This window comes from Cariama cristata, unplaced genomic scaffold (assembly GCF_000690535.1).
Source record: "Cariama cristata isolate BGI_N322 unplaced genomic scaffold, ASM69053v1 scaffold12972, whole genome shotgun sequence".
Classification (NCBI taxonomy): Eukaryota; Metazoa; Chordata; class Aves; order Cariamiformes; family Cariamidae; genus Cariama; species Cariama cristata.
Genome location: NW_009605626.1, coordinates 52008 through 73614, shown reverse-complemented (window position 1 = coordinate 73614; position 21607 = coordinate 52008). Strand labels below are relative to the sequence as shown.

Below are 21607 nucleotides of genomic sequence, written 5' to 3'. Positions count from 1 at the left end.
CCCCAAATCTACTTCTTCTGCATCTCAGCAGCCTCACATAGGTCTGGTGATGTTGTGCTGGAGGTAACTGTGACTTCAGCAAGATGGCATCTCAGCACAGACCAAGCACAGGACTGTTCATGGACTAGTTCCAATTCAGAAAGCTAGTCTTAGCTGCTTAAGCAGAGCCCAATGCCCAGCTGAATTGTTTACGAGGATGTAAAATTGTTGCTGTATCCAATTTAGTTGGCATTGGTGCATGAGGTTGGGTAAGATAAATGAACGTCATGGATTGGCCAGTTTGCAGAGGCAATGGCAATGGCTCCTTTCCAGATTGCTTCTTCCCTTTCTTTCCCAAAGAGGTGGGACACAGTGAGATGAATTTACCACTCTTCCAAGGGAGGAGATCTTTTATATTGCCATCTCAGCCCAGACTGTCCTAGGCAGTAAGCAGCAATAATGCTTAGCTCTGCATGGCAAGTGTGGGAGGTGACACGCTGTCCAGCCACCACAGCTGACACCTGAGTCTTCCATAAGAAATGTGGACTAGATTCCAACCTGAGAACATCTGGGTTATGTTACATACAGTTTGCATTAAACAAAAGCAGTTTCCCTCACCCCACCACCTCCAAAACCTAAAAAAACCATTCCTACCTAACAGCTGCCAAACCATTTTCTGGCTTTGCTTCCAAGTCTGTAATCTAAAGAGGGGAAGAAAAAAAAAATCAAATATATTTATTAATGCTGCCTTATAACAATGTATAGCAGAAAATACTAATTCTCTGGAGTTACACATGTGTTGCAAAGCCCATGGAAATCGACTGGACTTTCACATAAGCTTTACATCAGGTCACAGAAGTGAAGTCCTGGTACAATGAAGCCAATGGCAAAATTTCAGCTCCACCAAGGGCTTAATAATGAGCTCATACCTTTTTAAAGTCATCTCCTGTGTAACAAAGGCTACAGAGTTTCAGCCAGTCACCCTTCTACTAAGGGTAACGCCCTCCAAAAATGTATTTGTCTTGATCTGAAGATAGCAGGAGAACATCACCCACATTAGCCTCTTTCAGTGATTAGTTACAACTAAATATGAGTGCCTTACTCCTACAAAACCTGCAACTGCCTAACTTTCAGACCTTGATTCTTGGCATAATCATAGACTTCATATAAGCCTAAAGCCAAGAGAAACCACTAGGTTACTATTCTGATCATCATGTATCACTCATTTTCCCTGACCCTCAATACTCAAGAGATTAAACTGTTGTATAGCGCAGGCAGACAGCAGGAAAGACCAAGACGCACTGAGCCTGTTTGCACTCAGTCTCTGCAGACACATCCCTGAAATGGCCACCTGGTTGGGCACCCTGGGGACTGAGAGCGCCGCTCCTGGAGATCACAGCTAGAGCATCACCTCAACATGATCCGTATTCATTCAAGAAGAGCCTATTTGGTGTATAATGCTGAAAAAAGACAGTAAAGACTCAGCCCTGTCCTGAAGATTGTATGTCACACAAAAAGAATACAGAGCAAGGCTCTTGGCTGGTAGAAATCCATGGTTGTGCCATGTCCACTTAAGCTGGCAGAGCAATTTCAATTTGTGCTGCCCATGGACAGAAACCAGGCAAGCCAAGGACTTGAATCTGCTTTCAGAAACTGGTTTTCTTTTAAAATTTGCTAGCCCTTTCTCCACACTTTCCTCCTGATGTTAAACCCCGAGCTTCTGAGACCAAGAATCCAGAATTTCAGTATACTTATAAAATGTCTATTGTACTTCAGTGTGATACACTGACCCACAGATAATGTATGCCCTAAATAATAAATAGCTACAGTGAATAATAAAAGTCAGAGCAATAAATAATAAACAACAACATAATTTTTTTCCATGGGAGACACATGGGGATTAACATTCTAGCTTGTTGCAGACAGGCCAGCCAAATTATTACTCACTTTCATCGATGATCCCCAGAGCTCTCAAATTCATTTCCTGCCTACTCTACAGCCCACAAAGGAGAAGAAACTAATTTCAGACTGGATTCTTCAAGGAAAACATCCCCACCTGAGTGAGGGAGCCAAACCCAGCAGAGAGGGAGGCTGGCGTGGGCCGTGGCTACTTCAGGGCAAGCCCTGCAACACAGCAGTGATGCTGGCATTGCCTTCCTTGTGTTGCAATGCTGGAAAAGTGAGTATCATTTACCACACTGTCTTCCACACCTTCCTTATCTACAGCTGAGAATGACAGGTCAATTTTATCACCCAACAGCACAGCTGTTCCCCAGCGCATAGGAGCCTGCCCATGCCAGGGTAGGCATTAATTTAAGCACAGGCTAGGGCAGCACAGAGATGTACCAAAGCTCAGAGATTGCTTTGCTCCAGCCTGTCACAGGCTTTCACTTAAGGATTGTATGAAAATCACTGTATAAGCATCCTTTTCTTAAGGTAACAGCATACAGTCATCAGGGTCACAGGGAAACTTAACAACATTGTGTGATAATGAGCCCTAGGCTCTAAACCATAAAGCAGAAAAAAACCTCAATGTTAGGAAAAAAAATTCTTAAAACTCTTCATATTTAAAGCAGTATGTGATTTCTACTATACAATATTGAATGCTTGGTGTGGCAACCTTGCAAGGTAGGAGGCTGAGGAACTGGAAAGAGAATTGATATTTTAGCATGAGGACAGATTCTGATGGCATTTACACATCTGCCACCATGTGTAATAACACCATTCATTTCAAGAGAGATTCTTAGGACACAGCTACACATAAAAGATATCACAATCCCACCCTATACATCCCATATGCCTCTCTCTGTTGCAGCAATACACAAAAGTCCAAACGCAGCCGGCTCTGCTGCAGAGCCTGAAATGAGCTTAATCATTTATTCTGTTCAGCAAAACAAATGGGCCTTCTGTGCATTTTCACTAAACACTTGCAATAACTAAAGGCAGAATCATTCCTCTGATGCTTTTATTCCATGCCCAGCCCTAGAGCCTCTTTAACATCTTTGTTTTATAGAACCATCTTTGGGGGAAAGTCTCTGGCACTCTGTTTCCTCAGCTTTCTCAAGCTCTGCTGCCTAGCAGGCATGACTCTGCTCTCCCACTGCAGCATTTGCTGGATTAAAGTGTGCCCAGAAACTCTCAGATGCCATAACGCCTCTATTAATCAACCAGCAGAAATGCACACAGATCCAGTGCCGCTAGCTAAGAAGTCAGGTTTAGAGCATCTGAGAGCAATCACAAAGACATTGCAACTGAGCAAATGAATTAATGAGCCTATTACCCCATTGTATCATCACAGCCATTGAATTAATACTGTATTTACACTTCATTCCCACACTCACTAAGCGGCTTGATAGGCTTCCTTCTGCCTCAAAAACAATTAAGCTGTATACTGATTTTTCCTTCACAGTGTAGTTAAAAGCAAGAGACAATCCTTGATGTTTCAGGGTGAAGCGAAGGCTCTGTTGCTCTCCATTCAATATTAATTTTGAGTACTCAGTTGGGTTCTGTGGAAAAAACAAACTTGGTTACACTTTCTTCAGATGAGAAAGGATCTGGCTCTTCCCACCAATTGCATCTCTAGTCTCTCTTCAAAGGTGCCTGTAAAGAGAGGTCAGAGCTGTCTTCTACAGCAAAGGACCTATGTTGACTATAGGCTTTGGGTTGATGGGGCCAGAGCTTAGAGTACCTTCCCTTTCCAGATGCAACCCAAAGGTCAGGGAACGCCTACACAGCTACCCTTTCCCCTGGCCCTGCCCTGCCCCAATGGGACCACATTTAAAACATGGCAGGCTAGTGGTGGCCAATGGACTGCTGGGCTGAGTCCCAAATTAGTGTGACCTGTAATCTGAATGCTGAAATCGGAAACAACCCAGTACCCATGCCCAGTTAACTGCCTTCCCATTTCTTTCCTCCTTTGCAGGTAAATACTTTCCAGTTGCCACCCAGATCCCAGCACCAATGCCTGGTCTGAGCACTGAGATGTGAGTTGAATGTCTCTACATGCTCATCTCAGGACAATTATCCTTTATTCCTAATTACATTCCAGTAGTTAGCCATTTCCTCCTTTGCCATGGAAATATGTCTCCAAACTTTCCATTTCTGTCTCATCAACAAAGATAATACACTCCATTTTTAAAGCTATTCCTATGCACTTCTAAGGCAGTGGAGGAGAGCAAGGTCTAGCATCTCTGGCCTTTATTAGAATATGCCTGGAAAAAGTCCGCCCCTTCTTCAATGGGATGCAAGTCAGACCTTCCAGCCCTACATATATGCTTACCTGAAAAGCCTCCACGGGCTGCTGAAATAGGTCCCGATCTTGAATTGTCACTTGAACAGGGTTCTTTGCCAAATTCAAGACCCGAATTAAACTTTCTTCTGGGACAAGTCGAGGCATATCAGTTTCCTAATTAAAGTAAAAGGCTTTAAGTACCATCTGTACGCTTTATTAGCACTTTAATATCTCTTCATTTTTAGCCATAATAGTCTTCCTCTCTGTAATGACACTTTTCCATCCCTTCCTTGTCAGAAGTTGCACTGAGAGAAAACTGAACATAAATCTTATTTAGGGAGGTTTCCTCATAGTAGCTCAACAGTCAACCTATCATTCCTCTGAAAAACTGTTCTTTACACCACTAAACATCCAGGCTACACAACTGCTGGGTAGGTAGAACAATGTCACTGCTTTCATTATACAGCTCCCTAGTGCCTGGATTTAACCAACTGCCATATCAGAATGGAAAAAAAATTGTGCTTAGCTTTCAAAATCAGTGACCAGAATAATTATTTCCCACTGCAGTCAGTGACTGGGAAAAGAATTAGGCCAGAAGCTAAGCAGTTTCAAAAATCCCAGCCCAGCTCCATGTCTGTAATCAGTGCTTTTGCATCACTTGACACCATGCTAACAGCCAACTGTACAGATCTTATTTCCTGTTTTCCAAGAAAGGGAAGATGATGCCTCCAGCACAGAGGTATCTCTGTCAGGAATCATTTCCTAGAAAGACTACATCAATCAGTGTCAGCCTTGTACTACTTGCAGATCTAAAATGAATTTGATTTTTTTTTTAAACTTCTCTTTTTTCCTCCCTTTATTTTCAAGTAGCTGCCAGCAATACTTCAGAGCTATTAATTTTTTTCTATATCTCATCCTATAATTTGGGTATTGGAGGCAGGGCAGTTTGAACCTAACTTGGTGGGGAGACAAACTGTCAGAGAAGACAGAGTGACACTGATTTCTCTGTACCCATATGCTGCTCTGCACCAACAGGCCTATTAATGTTATCCAGCAAATTCCATTACTGTGGCTTTTCACCTGTGCCACCCACAGCCATGCCAAGGTGGGCCATCCTATCCCCCTCTTTGCTAGAGCTTTTAGTGGCCTTCAGGTTAAAATTTCCATGCACAGGCAGGGGTGAACCTCTAATTCACCTTGTCTCTGCCTGAAGGAGTCACCCACAGCCAGAGCAGACTTCCAGTGCTCGGCCAGAGCTGCTGGTGGTGGCAATGAGAGCATTTCTTTGCTCATGTACAGAGATCAGAAAGAAGACCTGAACCCACAAAGTCTCATTTCAGCAGAAGACTTGTCAGTGGATTTACCTGAGGAACCAGCAAATGTTAATCCGCGGCTGTGCGCCAGCCAGTCTAACAGAACATTTTAAGTATACATGGAAGCTTTAAAAATTAATCCCATAGTAACTTTTGTGAGACAAAGGTCAGCCAAAGTCTGCACAAGGCTGGTCGTGGGCCAGAAACAAATGGTACAAATCTACAGGGGCTAGCACTGAATTTACCAGAGATTTGCTGCCATCCTGTCTGGGGATGCCTGGCAGTCTCTGATGCCTGTGACTACGGAAGTGACTGCCTTCACCTGTCTCACTGGAGAAACAATTTGGCTTGTAAAAAACCACGTACCCACCCTAAAGTAGGAAAGTAACTAAATTAAAAAGCCAAAACCACCACACACAAAAAACCCAAACCAAACAGTAAAATATAGGCAAGCTACAGCAAGAAATAGGAGAGAGAACAGACTACCTTTTGGGAATTAATCACTAGCATGAATTAGATGTCTGTCAAGCATTTTGACGATGGAAATCTAGAATACAGACCAATATAGATGACCAGCACAGCAAAACTGCAAAGACTAGAAGGAGACAAAGAGATAGAGACAGAGAGAAAGAAAGGGAAAAGTAGACAAGGAATTATCATTAGCAACTGGATCGGTATGCTTAATTATAAAGAACACATTAAAAATTATGATCAAGGAACACAATGGTTGAAAGAATTATCTAATAGGCATCAAACAAAACCACCCCAAGGAAATAATGTATTTCTGAGGAATCCCTTGTGCTATACTTACATTTATTTTGAGTTCTACAATAGCTGCAAGTCCAAACGCCATCCCTGCAAGGATCATACCTGTTGCCATTTTCCTAATAGGTCTATGGAGCAAATGAAAGAGGTGCCATTAAGAAAAAAAAGGTAATTTAAAATACAGAATACCATTCCTCAGAGCCAAAGATGTGCCAAAACCGTGTAATAAACTGTCCAATAGGTGGCACTGGGGATGACATACTGTTTAAATTGCCAATCATTTAACTTAAAACTATTCTATTACTCTGTACAAGACCAGCACTGAGGCCAATTAAAACGGATATGCCATGAAAAAAAGCTCTTTGCTTGCAAGTTTCATATTACCATGTTCCTAGCTCTTCTAGTGGGAATAGCTCATGGCATTATGTTAACCTGTGATGTTGGAAGAAGCACTAGAAATTATATATCTTCAAGTCCCTTTTGGGAAAGGCAAAAGAAAAGTAGCATGCTATTTTTTTTTTTGGAATGAGGAGTAGAAAAATGTGTAGTTTGTGTCATCAATGTTTCTGACCATCTGTGGCATCATTCTGGGTTATTTCTCATGCCAATACATTTACATTTCTACAGAATAAAGAGCCTGCTTCTGAAGTCGGAGCAAAACTAGTGCAACTCTACCAGAGTTATGTGAGACAATCTGATATAAAACACAATAAAATATGTCCAGAACAGCAGGTCCACACTGACTATTGAGTTGTTGAGATTTGAAACAAATCTGGTTCTAGATTCAGTGGTCTCCACTCTTTGTAATGGTCTGGATTCACATTACAGATTGACCCAGCTGTGGAAAATCCAGATTAGGAACCCAAATTCTGTCTCTTAGTTACATGTCCTGGGATAAGAAAATATTTACTGCTTGCATCTTATAATAAAAAAATGGTTTTGATCTTCAATGCTGCATTGGGATTTTGTAGCACGAACCTTTGCGGTCACACAGAGTACCACCCTGCAGGCTACAGTGTTTCCACAGCCACTTCTACAGCTAAACTGGATAGGAGCCTGGTAGTATCCCACATCCAGTGGACAGAAACAGCATGGCATTCAGTCCCGAGCGGTGCATGAGTTCGCGCTGCTGGGTGAACTAGTCTGTGAACCGGTCATCAGGCAGGAAGTTTTCTGTCAAGCTCAGTCCAGGGCACCGACTCCAGCATAGAGAAGCACAGCTTCTGATGCGTGTCCTCCAAAGGGCACCATCACACAGCTGGACAATGCCTTTGATATGTCTTTAGGTGCAAGTAATTCAGCATCATGGGAAAGGATCAGCAGGATGAAGGGGTAGGCTTCCAAGGCTCCTTCCACCCCCATTTTATGTGGTTTTGTCTATCCAGCATTTTAGTTTGGATTAGGAACATGCTTTTTAAGCCAATCTCCCACTCATCGCCCCTTCCCACACTGTGGGTCACATTGAGAAATGGTGCTGGAGCATGGAAACTTGTTTCATTTCAGCTGAATCTGCACTGGCAGAGGCACTCCATGGGTGTACATAACGTACTCCCACTGCTAAAGGGCATCAGTCCACAGAGGCAGACTACAGATACTCCAAAGTAAAATGCCCCAAAATGCATAAAGTGGGTCTCAGAACCAACCTGGAGGTCTACTCCTATTACACTGCACTTCTTGCTAACATACACTACAGATATAATGCTTGGGACATATGGAAATTCTCTTATGTACTCACTGGTTCAAATCCTAGTGTGGAATCTGCTTTCACATCACCACATGTAGCCCACATGGGACCATGAATTTGGCGCCACAGGGACCTTTCAGGGAGGGAATTATTTAGCAGTGATATAGGAGATAAGGTGAAGAACACGTTGATCAAATTCAAAGAGGAACTGTTCATATCTGCTTTCAGGGAAAGTCTGTACAGAGCGGAAGCCAACATCACTGTTTTCCCCTCTGGATTTTCCAGGGCCTACAGAAGATGGTGAAGCTGCCTCTTGGGGCTGAAGTAGAGGCAAGTACTGAGAGGGGTGAATGGAAATTTGTGTTTCTCCTCTTTAAAAGTTATTCTGCACACTTGCAACAAAAGAAAAAGCACTGAGGCATCTGCATTGTCCCAAAGTACTTACGTGAAATTAAATTTGCACATGTTTATCAGGGGGTAGAGCCCAAGGTCAAAAATTGGGATGAAGACAAGAATAAGAAGTGGATTTAAGAACTGCAATACAAAAGAACGGGAGTTTAGTGACTAGAAAGCAACTTTCAGTAATTAAACTCATAAAGCACTGTCCTCCAGAAATAATTCCATTACAGAAAGGACATGAACAAACACTTAAAAATCTCCTTTTAAAATATAATCATAGTTTGCGCTTCAACAGCTTCTGCTATTTAGTTTTCACACGCACAAATACATTTTGTTCATACCCTCCCCTCCAAGAGGTGAGCAAGAATCACTGGCCCAGCTTTCCTGAAGAGAGAACTGAAGCATTATGTTTTTAAAGAGTACAAAACCCACTGACAAGAGAGTCAGGTGACCTTTGGTGCTGTGGTGGGACCTTACAACAAACCAGCAATAATGGAAACATCTTGGGATTTCAGCAAAATCCCAGAGGAACAGGCACTATTCTGTGAGACTGGCAATTTCTCACACTTCCACACACCTTGGTAATCCCTCCGGAACTAAATTTCTCCTGGGAGGGGCAGAGCTTGTCTGCCAGCCAGCAGTGGCAGAGCGCAGAGCAAGAAAACAGAAAGTGACGGAGAACAAACAGAGAGAAATGCTGTTTCAATTTCAAAGGAAGATTTCAGGGAACAGAACAGCTTTGAATTTCTCCAGAGCCATTCAGCATAAGAATTGTAATCAACTGTGACAACACGGCACCGTCTTGGAGCCTTCACATTTTCATCTGCCCTCCAGAAAGGGAGAAAGGAAACATACTTCAGGTACAACACTCATTCCGGTGCAGGGGCATGTTAAAAGGAGACACAGCTTGTATCCTCCACATGCCAGTACTAGTTCAAGAACTATTACGGTGGCATGTCTCCCCACACCTCTGCACTATTCTGCAGGATTCAACCTCCATGTTAGGATATTCTTGGGGTTTTCTGAACCCCAAGACTAAGCTTGCAAAAGAGCTAGTGAGCAATAAGGCAGAGTCCATACCACAGCAGTCAGCAGCAACACTGCTATTACTTTCAAAAGGGGCAGAGAAAGGCCACTGGTCCCATGAGAAACAAAAAAGTGAGAGAGAAAAAGAAAATACATTTCTAAGGGTTATTTCCTACCCTATAGTATCTTTTACCTGCATTTGGTCAGGCTGAAGGACATATATTCCCTGAAACAAAAAGAGATTCCAAGTGATTCATGAACACCATAATATAACAGCACATGTGGCAAATAAACAACAAGTCCAGTAGAGGCCTTAGCAGCAAAGGTGGTTTCCTCAAATGCTTTATGTTGGCTTTAGCAGCTGATATTGTGCTCTTGACAGTTGTCATCCAAGGACACAGTGTTTGATGAGAACCGTTTTGCAGAAGAAAGCTACACTTAGTCCTTGATATATGGCAGCTGGGACACAGGCTATGACAGGTACTGAGACCCATCTTTCAGACTGGCTGAGCCATGAACTAGGTGAGTGGGGAGGAATGGGCATGCTAATGCCTAAGTTGAGATTTGGGCTTAGAGCTTCCTCCCTCCCTGCTTTTGTAACGGGAAAAGTCCAAATCCTACAAGTGAGTGCTCTCAAGCTTCAGGACCCTCTGAGGTCTGTTGGCATTTCTCCCAAGCACCCCAAAAGGATAACAAAAGACCATCCCAGATCCAGTGGGCTGCACAAACACCTCCCTCCCTCCATCTGCTGAGGGCCCCTAATGGGCTTTGGTCAGCTGTGGCTTCTTGGTTTGAGCCAAGAGTCCTCAAGGCTATGAGAGGTGCCTCACCCTTGCATCACTGGACCCAGCCCTCACAATCAGGCAAGGTCAACAGGGAATGATGGAGGGATCCCAGTTCCCAAAAGGGACCAAGGAGCCGTCTCCAGGGAGGGGCTAGTGTTTATCTGAACTCCACATAATGCTTTTCATTTGAAATTAAGATGAAGAGAAGAGGGGGTAAAATTAGGAAGGAAATAATATCTTTCCAAGAAAGTACTGTGGGGGGTTGTTTCCTGTCTGCCAGGCTTTTTCTGAGCTTCATCTAGAATGGCTGCCTGTCTCTGCCGGCAGCTGCCTCCTGGGAGACTGTAAAAACGCTAGTCACAGCAAAGGAGTCTTACAATTAAAAGTATCAGGCAAATATCACCTCCTGCTACTTTGTGCATACTACTCAAATGTGCCATTAGGAAACAAGCCTGCAAATATTTCATCTCACACTAAATCTTTCCCTGTTTAACTCCAGACTTCCTACCTGAGTCCTTTAACTGCAGAAAGGAAAAGCACAGAATATTACAAACATGAACTCCAACAAGCCTAATGGTGGGATCACCCCAATGTCGCAGTTAATTCTCACCTTCATGAGTTGGGACAACTCACCAGCAGAGAGTGGATGAGACTGAAACACAAGCCAAAAATCTATCCAAGTTTGTGTGACAAAAAAGCCATGAATATGTCCTTCTCCACCAGGGAGAGTTTAGTAAGTGGCACCTGGTGATTGTTAGATCTTCTACTAATGGATCACTAAGTGCATGTGAGCAAAACAGCAGAAAACAAAGGTTTTAGAAACTTTCATTGTTTTGTCTTTCCAAGGTGGATAAATATTACCCAAGCTGTAGTCTTTCTCGTGTTCATTTGAATTAGTTAAGCCTGATGAGTATCTAATGCTGAGAGCCCAATTTTTAACAGGAGTGACATAGAAGGGCTCAAATTTGGGGCTTTAAGTCAATTTTTAACTGGAAAATGGGCATTTACAATCCTAAATTCTGATGTGAGCATCCACAGGTAAGATCTAGATAGCCTGTTAAAACATATAATGCTGGAAACCATCCCTGTATGGTGGCATCTTTAGGCAGATAGCTGATCCACATTTATCTGCCACTGCACCCTGCACCATTTGCCATTCACATCTTTGAAGAACTTTATGGCTACTAACTAATTAATCCTCTTCACATCTCTACCCTATTTTTTTCTGGTTTTGAGAAGCTTCATTAATGTATCACCAGGTAAGCCAGAGCAGAAATATACAACTACAATAGCCCTGGTTACACCTTACAAGGGCTGTGTGAACTTTCCCTGACTTTGTCTTCAGTGGGGGTAGCAGGCTTGAAACCCTACCTGCTCAAGGTCACAGAGCGACTGGTTGCCAGAAGGTCAGCACTCTTGACCTTGCAGGCTGCTGATGGCTCCCCAGCCCTCACTCCTTGCTAAGATGTGCTGTGATGAATTGAACATGGCTGCACAGAGCCTCTCGCTTCTAATCACCAAAAGTGCAACTCACCCAAATTCATCAAGCAGATGCTCTTAGTACTGCAAGACTCTGGTTAAAAAGCAAGAGCAGTGATGTTACTACTAGTCTTATCAGCCCTGGTGACATTAAGTACTTACAAAATCAGCATTCATTTTTGTGGCTTGCAATGTCCACCTGGATCCCTAAGGAGAAAACAGACAGCTGTGAAGCCTTCAAGATGTCCTATGGGACTAGAAAACACGAGGATAGAGAAGACAACAGTGCTGGAGGTCTTATTCCCCATCTATTCCTTCTCTTCCCTGTAACACCTGCCAGTAGGCAGGGCACATTCTCCCTTCTCACCCTCCTGTGTCAGACACCTGGCAGGACTGCAAAGGGATGGCTGGCAGTGATGGTGGGTACTGCCTTAGCAAGCCCCTGGACACCTGGTAGGAGTGTGGCGCGATGTGTCCCCAGGATGCTTTGGTGTTACCCTGGAAGGACAAGGGTGAAAACTCAGGCTAGCAGGCAGACCTGCAATGCACTGTACTGTACCTGCTGATCAAACAGGGCCCAGAACATTGGCAGCGGTATGAAGAGGAAGAGAACACGTGTCACCATTTTAACCTCACCAATCAGTTGTTTCTATAAAGGGAACAGGCAGAAAGGTAAGATGGGGGTGAAAAGCCAACAGGTGATTCAAGCCACAAGGCATGAGATCTATTTCTTTCTGCATGGCAGTTATTTATTGCACTTCTATGTGATATTGGACATACTTGCATTTCAGTGCAGCACCTAAACTGTCCATTGAGGGTCAGGAGAGTACAGATGTGGGAAGGGACAGGACAAATGAAAGCCTGGTGCATGTGAGGAGTGGTGTGGCCAGGCCAGTCTTGCCATCTCCTCTGTCTGTCCGTCTCTCTCCTTCCCCCTCTAAACCTGCCAGGTAAAGCATTGCTTACCGAGTATTTTTCTGACGCCCAGTCCAGCCAGTGATCTCTCTTTGGAATCTGACGGGAGCGGTTTTTCAGCCGGTTTTTAATAGCAAACTAGGGAGAAAAACAGGTGAGTAACTCCCTTGTGGCGTACCTACCCTTGTCACGTTCCCAAGTCAAGGCTGCCCTCCCCATCCTCAAATGTAAGCAGTGTCAGAAAATTGCAGAGGTTTTGCTGGACACTTCCAAAAATCTCGGACCGGATGCTTTACGTCCAATTCTCTGCAGGGAAGTTTCTGTGACATTGGTTGATTAAATATATGATGTGGGAATGAACTACCTCATGGGTTTGTCTTTCAGAGACAAATCTGACACTAGCCCCCAAAGATTGTTTCATGCTTGATTTAAAACCTGCTACATGATAAAGCTATAAACATGATTTCTTCAGTTCTCTTCCAAAAAAGCACCTGTTGGATTGACCACTGTGCTGGGGAGGAAATGCCTTATTATCCAAAGCAATGTCAAAACCAGAACTCTCACTCCCTTCTTGTTCTGTAGACCTTTCTTTGCACGTTCCTGGTGCAGCCCATGCCTCATTCACTCCTAGACCAGCTTTCCAGTTGGTTTCTTGCTGAAGGAGATATCAGTGACACCGAATTTGTAACTTGTTGGTTTATGCTGTGTGCTTTAGTCACTAAACACACTGAACAGAGCCACCCTGGCAAAAAGAGTGGCAGACGTCATTTAGAAATCCTATCTTTAGGATCTGGCCTGTTTCCCCAAGGTAAATCTGCCACTAGGACTGACCTAGGTAAAAAGAAAACATTTTTTGTTAGCAACAGCTTCCTGAAAAATAAACATGATTATCCACCTAATAATAAGAGAGTATTTTTTCATACACTATATTCAGCTCACACACTATGGAAAATGATTGATAAGGCTATAATGCAACTTCAGCAGGTGTCTCTTGCATTTACATGAATATGCTGAATGTGCGTAATATGAATGTGTACTATTACTGTCTGCTTAACTGATAAACTTCAGTAAAATTATTCAGCTGAAAAAAAAAATTGAGTCATATATCTGATACTGTCCGAGTTTCTGAATTTTCCTTTCAGCTCAGTCTCCATCAGTATCTGCCACTAGTGGTTCTACTGACATCAACTGAACAGTTCACGGAACTAAGGAAAAACAATTGAAATGTTGAAAGAATAAACTATGACCTAAATGTGTTTCTTATTCCTTACAGCTCATCAGCAAGATATCCAGGAGAAGCATACAGAAGAAATCCAAATGTCACCTCCCCTTTCCCTTTGCACTTTTCTGAACTGCAACCTTAGAGTCATACGTGAAAAAGAGAGAATGGCACACACTTACACCGATGCATTTGCACACTTCCAGTAAGATGTTCCCTTGTGGTGGCGTTTTTCTGTACAGTCCACTTCCAGCAATGAACACAACTGAAAAATATTATAATCCAAATGGGAATTCACATGATTCAGGTTCAATCCTGTACTGGCTTCTGGGAAGGATGGCCCACCCCTGTTTTCAACAGAAATCCTCTGCCCTTGGGGCTTACAGGATTGCGCTTTTAACAAAACAAATATACAGGACTCCTTTAATGCCTTCAGATTTAAGAAAATGCAACATCCTACAAGAGACAGTGTGATCCCTAGGAAGTCACCGTCATCTTCTCATGATCTGCTCTGGCACATCAGGCACCTCTACATCTGATTCATGCTGGGAATCAAAGCTTTGAAGAGTGCCTCCATCTATGCTTTTTGTAGGCTAAACTTAAAATACAACCCACATTGAATTGCTGCACCTGATGTCGGAAATCAGCCCTGACTCATTGCAACCATGTGAGGATTAATCCAGATCCAATGCAGGCTCTGTGTACTTGCATCTCACACACATTTTAATGGAAACTGCCATGAAGGTCACTGCAGCACACACTGGTGTTAACAGAAATTACCTCAACTTATGGTTTCCATGAAGGGATATACAACTTAAGATATTGTTTTGTCTTGGTTTTCTCCCTCAAAGCAGAAAGAATATTCGACCAAGGCTTCAAAATCCTGTCAGAGATGGGGCTATCTGAGTACATATCCTTTGTCCTGCTCTTTGAGAGCCTCTGAGCGCATTGCAATTCCAAAGAAGTTAGCAGGGAGAAGCACAATAAAAACTAAGCGTGAAATCCATATAACAAACCAACCTCAACTTTTTAAACTGACCCAATTGTCTGCGTCAGTCCACAGCCAGTGGAGAAAAGCAGGTACCTCTGTCCTAACACAGGAGGCCTGGGACGTTGCAGGGAACTCTCCATTTCTCTTTTCTGACTATGAAGACCTTTTGCATCCAGTTTTGACTTGCAGAACTGTCAGAGACACCTCTGAAGTCAGTTTAGGTGAGTTGCACTGAAAGGCACTGTCCAAAGACACCCAGAGGAGGTAGCTGCACTACCTAATTTTTAGCATCTCCTTGTGGACCTGCTGGTGCCTCTAAAAGGTGATTCGTAAGGTTTGCTGAAATACCTACTGGTGATGCCATTGACTCCTTTGGGAACTGAAGTTCCTGCCTTAGGTTTGGCATTTGAAATTAAATAGTATCAATCTTCCCCCATCTTTCAGAAACTGAAGCAGCCCAGAAAATTTTGCTCTATAAGATTTCCATTCTGCCTCTAAATCTATCCTTGGTTTCCATCATCATGGGGAGAGGGACAGTCAGGGCTGAAAGGGTATTTTCTCCAGTTCTGCATGCTACTCACATAGTCAAATACATCGCTTCCAAGAGCATTTTAGCATGTTACAAAAGAACACAGAGCTGCTTTGCCGGTCAGGCCGTGGAATCTGGCAGCAGAACGCTAGCTAAAAATGCATTTCGACTGATGCCCTCACCGAAACTGCAATATTTACACGTCCGTTTTTCCCTGGGCAACTACTACTCTGCTAGAAACATTCATCACACAATTGTGCACGGAGGAGCCTGTGCTGCCTTAAACTGATAGGAACAGGCTACAGGGGAAAAGAGAAGCTTCTCAGGCCCGTGACCATGCACTTTTTTCAAAATAATTGCTGTAAAGTTAGCTGTGGCCTGATGACATTTCTCCAGTGTCCTGATTCTTCTCTCTGATGGAAGTTTGAGGGAAGAGAGCAACACTCACATTCTCTGCGATATGAACTTTTCAAATCACAGATGCTGTGGTGAAATCACACAATTGCTTGGTCTCTCAATTAGGCTAACAAGCTGAATGAGAAGTCACCGGATGATGTTTTGAAACCTCTCAAATCCAGCGTAATAAGGGGACTGCTCCCCTCAGCAACTTGCAACTGTGAAACTAAAGCTAATGGAGTGTCCCCTGTATTGGCTACCAAGGAGTAACAGTAAGAATATGGAAATTGCGGAGTATTTTATAAGGATTGAAGAAGAAATCTTGACAAGTATATTAATGGGGTTAAGATGCAAGCTTTGGGAAGCAGGGCGATTGTGCCTGCCTCCTGACATTTGGACAATAAGGGCTTTTATTGCAACCTAATAATAAGTTGTCACTGTAATTGTGGGAATTACTTCAGCCAAGCAAAGTGAGATAGCTCAAAATAAAGTAACATCTCATTCAGCTTCTTCTGTGATTTCTGTGGTGCATAGATTCTGAAGCAAAAGTCTGAGCCATTAAAGATGGCCCCAAGCTGCAAAGAGCCTGTGGAAAGGTTAGAAGTGGCATGCTAAGCTGCTCTTCTGTCAGCTGAGGAATTCTGAGGACTGCTCAGATTGTGGTTCAAAGGCCAAGCCTGCTCACAGGTAAAGCTGCAAAACATTGGGAGAATCATTTTGGTGCCTTCCTTTGCTTTACGGAGCAAGGCAATTGTATTGTGACCAGATCACCCTCTCATCAGTATCATGATAAAGCATTGCAGTAAAACCATGGTCTGCCCACCACTAAGTGAACTCGTGATTTTTCTTGCTGTTCTGAACTGTGGAGTTGTTGGATGACCTTGAATGCCTGAGTTTCCTATCACAGTATCCATCGACAGCTAGTGAATTTGTGCATTTTCTCATCTCTCCATGGACTTCAAAAGCAGTAACTCCTAATACAAGCATTATTGTTTCCACTCACCAAGCGCCAACACCATCAGTGCTGCTGGGACACCAAAAGCCAGTGCATAACAATCCTCTCCAAAACATTTCACATCCCCTGAAAAAGAAGTCGGAAATAAAAGCACCTCATTACCATCAGACTTAGGTTACTGGGGCCTTTGATTTGCTTCTCCTAAATCAGTTGCTTCCCCTGGCTTTAAATCTTCTTTGCTAGTGCTTGACACTGTGAATTTAATCTCCTTGAAACAGTTGTGCTCCCTTGATGAAGACAATTTGGAAGCAAGGTCTGCCAGCAAAAGCAGCTGATAATGGGATGTTGATGAGAATGGTAGAAGGGAGGGGGCAGGCAAATAGGTAGAAAGAAATAGTAGGAACTGTGATTAGGGAAAAAACCCGCAACATTTAAAATAACCTGAAGCCATTCTGTATTTGCCCAGATCTAAATAATCAGGGTTTCCATATTATTTGTGCCAGCTGCACGAGTTATTGAGCTAAAAACCTGCATCTGATTTCATAGCGACCTACAGTGGAGAAAGTGGAAGCCAATACCCTACTACGTAAGTGGGAGCACAGGATTAGTCTTAAAACTCAAGTTCCCTTTCTCACCACATTCCCAATCTCACTAGATGTAGCCTGCTCCAGATGTCAGGTCTTGCAATAACCCATCAGGAAGCCAGGTTTGTTACAGCATGGCTTTAATCGATCTGAGCTATGATTCATTGAAATCTTGCACCTCTTGGACCAGGTCAGTTCTCCCACCACATGAATTTAGAGGTCCAGTTACAAACAGCAAACCAGCAGTGGGATTTTTTGTATGCCAGTGGCTACAAATTACTGCATTCTTACATGGAGTAATAACAAAATGGCTAAAATAAGCCAACATAGTTAACAGGAAACCAGCCCACAAAGCCTTCAATTATTCCTGTTTGCTGTCTCTAGGCAGTCATGGTCAGCTGCATAGCTTTGTGTGTGCATAGCATTTATTTACTTATTTTCAGCAAAGTAGCTGAAATCCAACAAAGTCGGCAGTGAGACATCATGGGCACACTAAACTTTTGTCATGCAAAATGAGTTGGACTTCTCCACCTAAAAGTATATATTCCACATTTCTGCCAAATGTCTATGAACTGCTTTTCTTTCTCTTCCAAGAAAAGCTTTCACTCTTAGCAAAAATTTTACTCTTTCCTCAATCCTTTCCACATCATTTCCATGTTGCAACTAGTTTATTGCTAGGCTATATTGGCACAAGTATTGATGTTCAAGAGGGACTGGATTTTCATCTGCCCACTGACTACATTGAGCATAAGCCCCTTCCCAACAGACTGCTGACCTGGGGACACCAGTGAGAAAAAGAGCAAGAGATACAGCATTTGTCTTTGTCCATACACATGGTGTAAATAGGAGACAAGGAAAATTGCCCACAGGCTTGTGAAATGAATGGCCTCTTAAAATAACCACTCTGAACAAAGAAAGCTTCCTGGAGACCATGGGATGGAATGAAAAAAAGTCACTAAATGTGAAGGCTACCTTGTCCCTGTCCATATCTCCATCGCCTATAGCCTGCTGCTCTGCCTCTGTGACTATATTTAGAGCATGCCAATCCCCTTGGCTTCTAGGTGCTGCAATACAATGAAGTGCAGCAAGACTTGGGAACTAAAAAGGGTCGTGCAAGCTGGCTAGAATATAAAGTAGGACTTAAATGAGGCATACGCCTGTGCTTTGTCTTCAAGGCTAGTTGCTCAGGGCTGCAATCTTGCAAGCAGACCCACACAGACACGCCTGGGTGCCAAGACAGAGCCCTCCAGAAGTCAGCAGCACCCTGTGGGAGGGAGAAGGTAGGACTTCAAAACCAGCCCTGCTAAGTTTTTTGGCCCTGACACCTGCACAGGACAGCAGACATCAGTTCCCATCCGCAGGTTACCTGCAGGCAAGATGGGGGAATAATCCTTCACTGGCAATGGGGAGGATTAGATGACCATATAGGTCCTTCCACCTTTCATATTTTAGTTTGACAGTCAGGCTGGCTTTGAAATACCACCAGGAATATAGCTTCTGTGACTTGTCTGTAGTACTAGAAATCTGTTACGCTGCCAAGGCAGGATTAACAAGGCAGAAATGCAATACACTGACCACTCCACAGATAATATAATTTCTGCCATTCAGTTGTCATAAGAGCCTAACTATGCGCAGCAGAGTAGTCAGAGGGCAGCTAATTTATTGTCTTATTCTAAACCAACACTGACCTCTTAATACAGGAGTTACAAACGTGGAGATCAAACTTCCAGCATTAATGGATAAATAGAAGATGGAAAAAAACTTGCTTCTCTCTGAGGTCTAAAACAAAAGAAGACAATATCAATGTCACAGCTAATGCACAGCATTGGGCTTGCAAATTGAACACTATCAATTCTCTTGTTAGTAACGCTGAGTAAATATTGACATGCAGTGCATAAAATGTTAAGCAAACAATCTTGTGTTCAGGTGATGGCAAATGCTCACATGAATCAGCTCACGTTACTTGAGAAGTGCTTTGGGACTTTTTGGCATTTCAGAGGAAAAAACACTGCTTCAAGAGTGTTGTGAAACTGGAAGGAAGGGAGAGAATTTACTTATTCAGAACAAGGAGCATGATTCAGATCCTCGGTCACCTAATTCAATCCAATTTGGCACAGTTTGACAAGCTCATAATTTCTTTCCATGTCTGAGCTTTTTCTTTTTTTTTTTTTCCCTTCCCCTCCTCTCTTGTGTAGAAATAGGAAAAGAAACCTGTGTATTTTGAGGAGCTGGTAATGATAGCATAGATGAGAGTGCCAGCAAATGAGAGGTATCCATCAGACAGGAGATTACCAAGCTGAGGCCAGTCAACCTCAAATTAATAGGGTAAATTAAATCTACAGGAGCAAACTCAAGAGCCTGATGGAGGGATGAACTCTAAGAGAAAGAGTTCAGAATTTAACTGACGTTGATTCCTGTTGATCTTCTTTCTTCCTGCATAATTCATAATTTGGAAGAAATCAAGAACTTGATGCGCAGTTTAGTCCTTTTTGCAGGAGTAATGCATGAGGGCATTCAACTGAGAGCAGTCTTTCCTTGCTTGTCGGGGAGACATATGTGCACAGTCGCACACACATACACAGTGTTAAACCTCCTCCCTGTGCCTTGGTGGGCCAGAAAAGTGGAGAAAGAAGAGCAGGTTACCTGACCTACCCCATGCTCATCTGTATCACCAGCTATGGGACCCCTGAGTCAATGAAAGCAGCATTTAAGGACAGCCCAAGCTCAGGCAGCCAATATACTCCACATGGATCTAGGCTTCACTCCCAGCTGTCACCAGGTCCTGTAAAGGTAGTGGGCAAATTGCTTGGGACATGGCTTGGTGCCTTGCAGACAGCTTCTTAGGGCACCTTGAGCCACATCTCTATCACCTGAGCATCATTTGAATGTGAGGCTTTAACTTAGCCAAGTGTGAGGAAGCTCCTCAGGGGCCCCATTCTGTCCCCTCTCCTAATATGTCCTGCTTCCTTCTGCTCCCCAAGACAACAATATTCACAAGGTTAGAAAATGGGAGAAAATGAAGAATTGCAGGCAGCTAAAAGAGGATAGCTCTTAAGGAAAGAAGCCTGGGATCCAAAAATGTAACAAAACTTCCCATAACTGATAGTGCAGCCAACAGGAAATATTGCTACTTCGTATAGCAAGAAGCCTCTTATCACCACAGGGAAGGAAGGGAAGCCTCTTATCTACTGCAGGGAAGGTGGGCAGTTGGGAGGGTATGGGAGGGCTTTTCTTTATGTCCCCTTGTGAAGCCACCCACCAAAGAGTCTGGGGGTCCCCTCACTTGAATTAAGGGTTTTTGCCTTGCCCCAGCACAGTTATGAAGCTTTTGGCTCTTCCACAGTTTTATTTCCTAGCATGTCCCAGGCAATCTAATCCATACATTACTCATAAATGATTTATCCTGGATTAAAGGATTCAGAAGCTTTATAATAATCATCCCTATGGCATGTTCCCATGGTTAACTGCAAACACCACTGGTTCTTACTATCTCTGGTACTCCACTTCTGTCTTTATATGTTTTTGATTACCTGGAACTTTCTATTGCTAAACTAGTAAAAGTATATTTTCTTCTTCATTCTACCTTTGTGACTAGTTATTTGTCATTATAAGGAAATCTAGAGAAATGAGCAGCCTCAGCAACCTCTCCGACTCCCAGAGTAGCCCTGCAATGGCTTGACATGTGTGGTACAGTAGAGTCCTCACAGTCCTGCCCTCTTCTAGCCAAATTCTCATGCCATATCTCTAACACTTTGTATCTGAACAACCCAGAATTTCTGAGAGCTGAGAAAAACTCAAGCGTGCAGCTCTAGACATGATAAAATCTAGAGCAATCCTTACCAAAAAGAACGTGCTGGTAAGATAAGAGGATGGTGATGCACAAAGAATTTGGAGCATCTTATTTCACACATTTTCAGATTTCAGTGATGGAGAAAAAATGGTCAGAGAAAAGCAGAAGTGAGTATAAAAATAATGATCCAGCAGCTTGCAAATTACACTGATTGGAAAAAAAGAATTCCCTCCCTATTTTCTTAATCTTTGGAGCAGACATACATTAACAACATGATTTGGATTAGCTAATTTGAGAAAAGGTACTGTACACGATAATCCTGATCTCCTTGGCAACCAGAAAACAAAGAAACAAAGAGAAAACTACTTAGTACCTTAAACACCGTATCACGCTGTTTGAAAGTAACTTTGGTCCTTAATTAATATGCACAGCAGCCTTTGCATTCAGATATCATATTGTAAATATATTTTTGTTCAGGTATTTTTAGCTTGGACTCCTAATCCAACAGCAAAGATGCTTGGAAATCTCCTGCAGATAAACCTACTTTCCCTATCTGACCTCCTGCTG

At 43.0% G+C, this 21607-nt stretch overlaps 1 protein-coding gene across 1 annotated transcript in view; it reads right to left on the bottom strand.

The window, feature by feature from the left end:
• Positions 1-21607, bottom strand: part of SLC15A2 (solute carrier family 15 (oligopeptide transporter), member 2) — a 39224-nt gene that overhangs the window by 7643 nt on the left and 9974 nt on the right. The window contains exons 6-17 of the mRNA XM_009696051.1: positions 18939-19029; positions 16715-16792; positions 13978-14060; positions 12628-12714; positions 12221-12310; positions 11824-11868; positions 9591-9623; positions 8418-8506; positions 6335-6416; positions 4259-4384; positions 3321-3485; positions 634-680 (exon numbers count right to left, since the gene is read on the bottom strand). Coding sequence (XP_009694353.1) covers positions 634-680; positions 3321-3485; positions 4259-4384; positions 6335-6416; positions 8418-8506; positions 9591-9623; positions 11824-11868; positions 12221-12310; positions 12628-12714; positions 13978-14060; positions 16715-16792; positions 18939-19029 — 1016 coding nt within the window. The remainder of the gene's footprint in view (positions 1-633; positions 681-3320; positions 3486-4258; positions 4385-6334; positions 6417-8417; positions 8507-9590; positions 9624-11823; positions 11869-12220; positions 12311-12627; positions 12715-13977; positions 14061-16714; positions 16793-18938; positions 19030-21607) is intronic.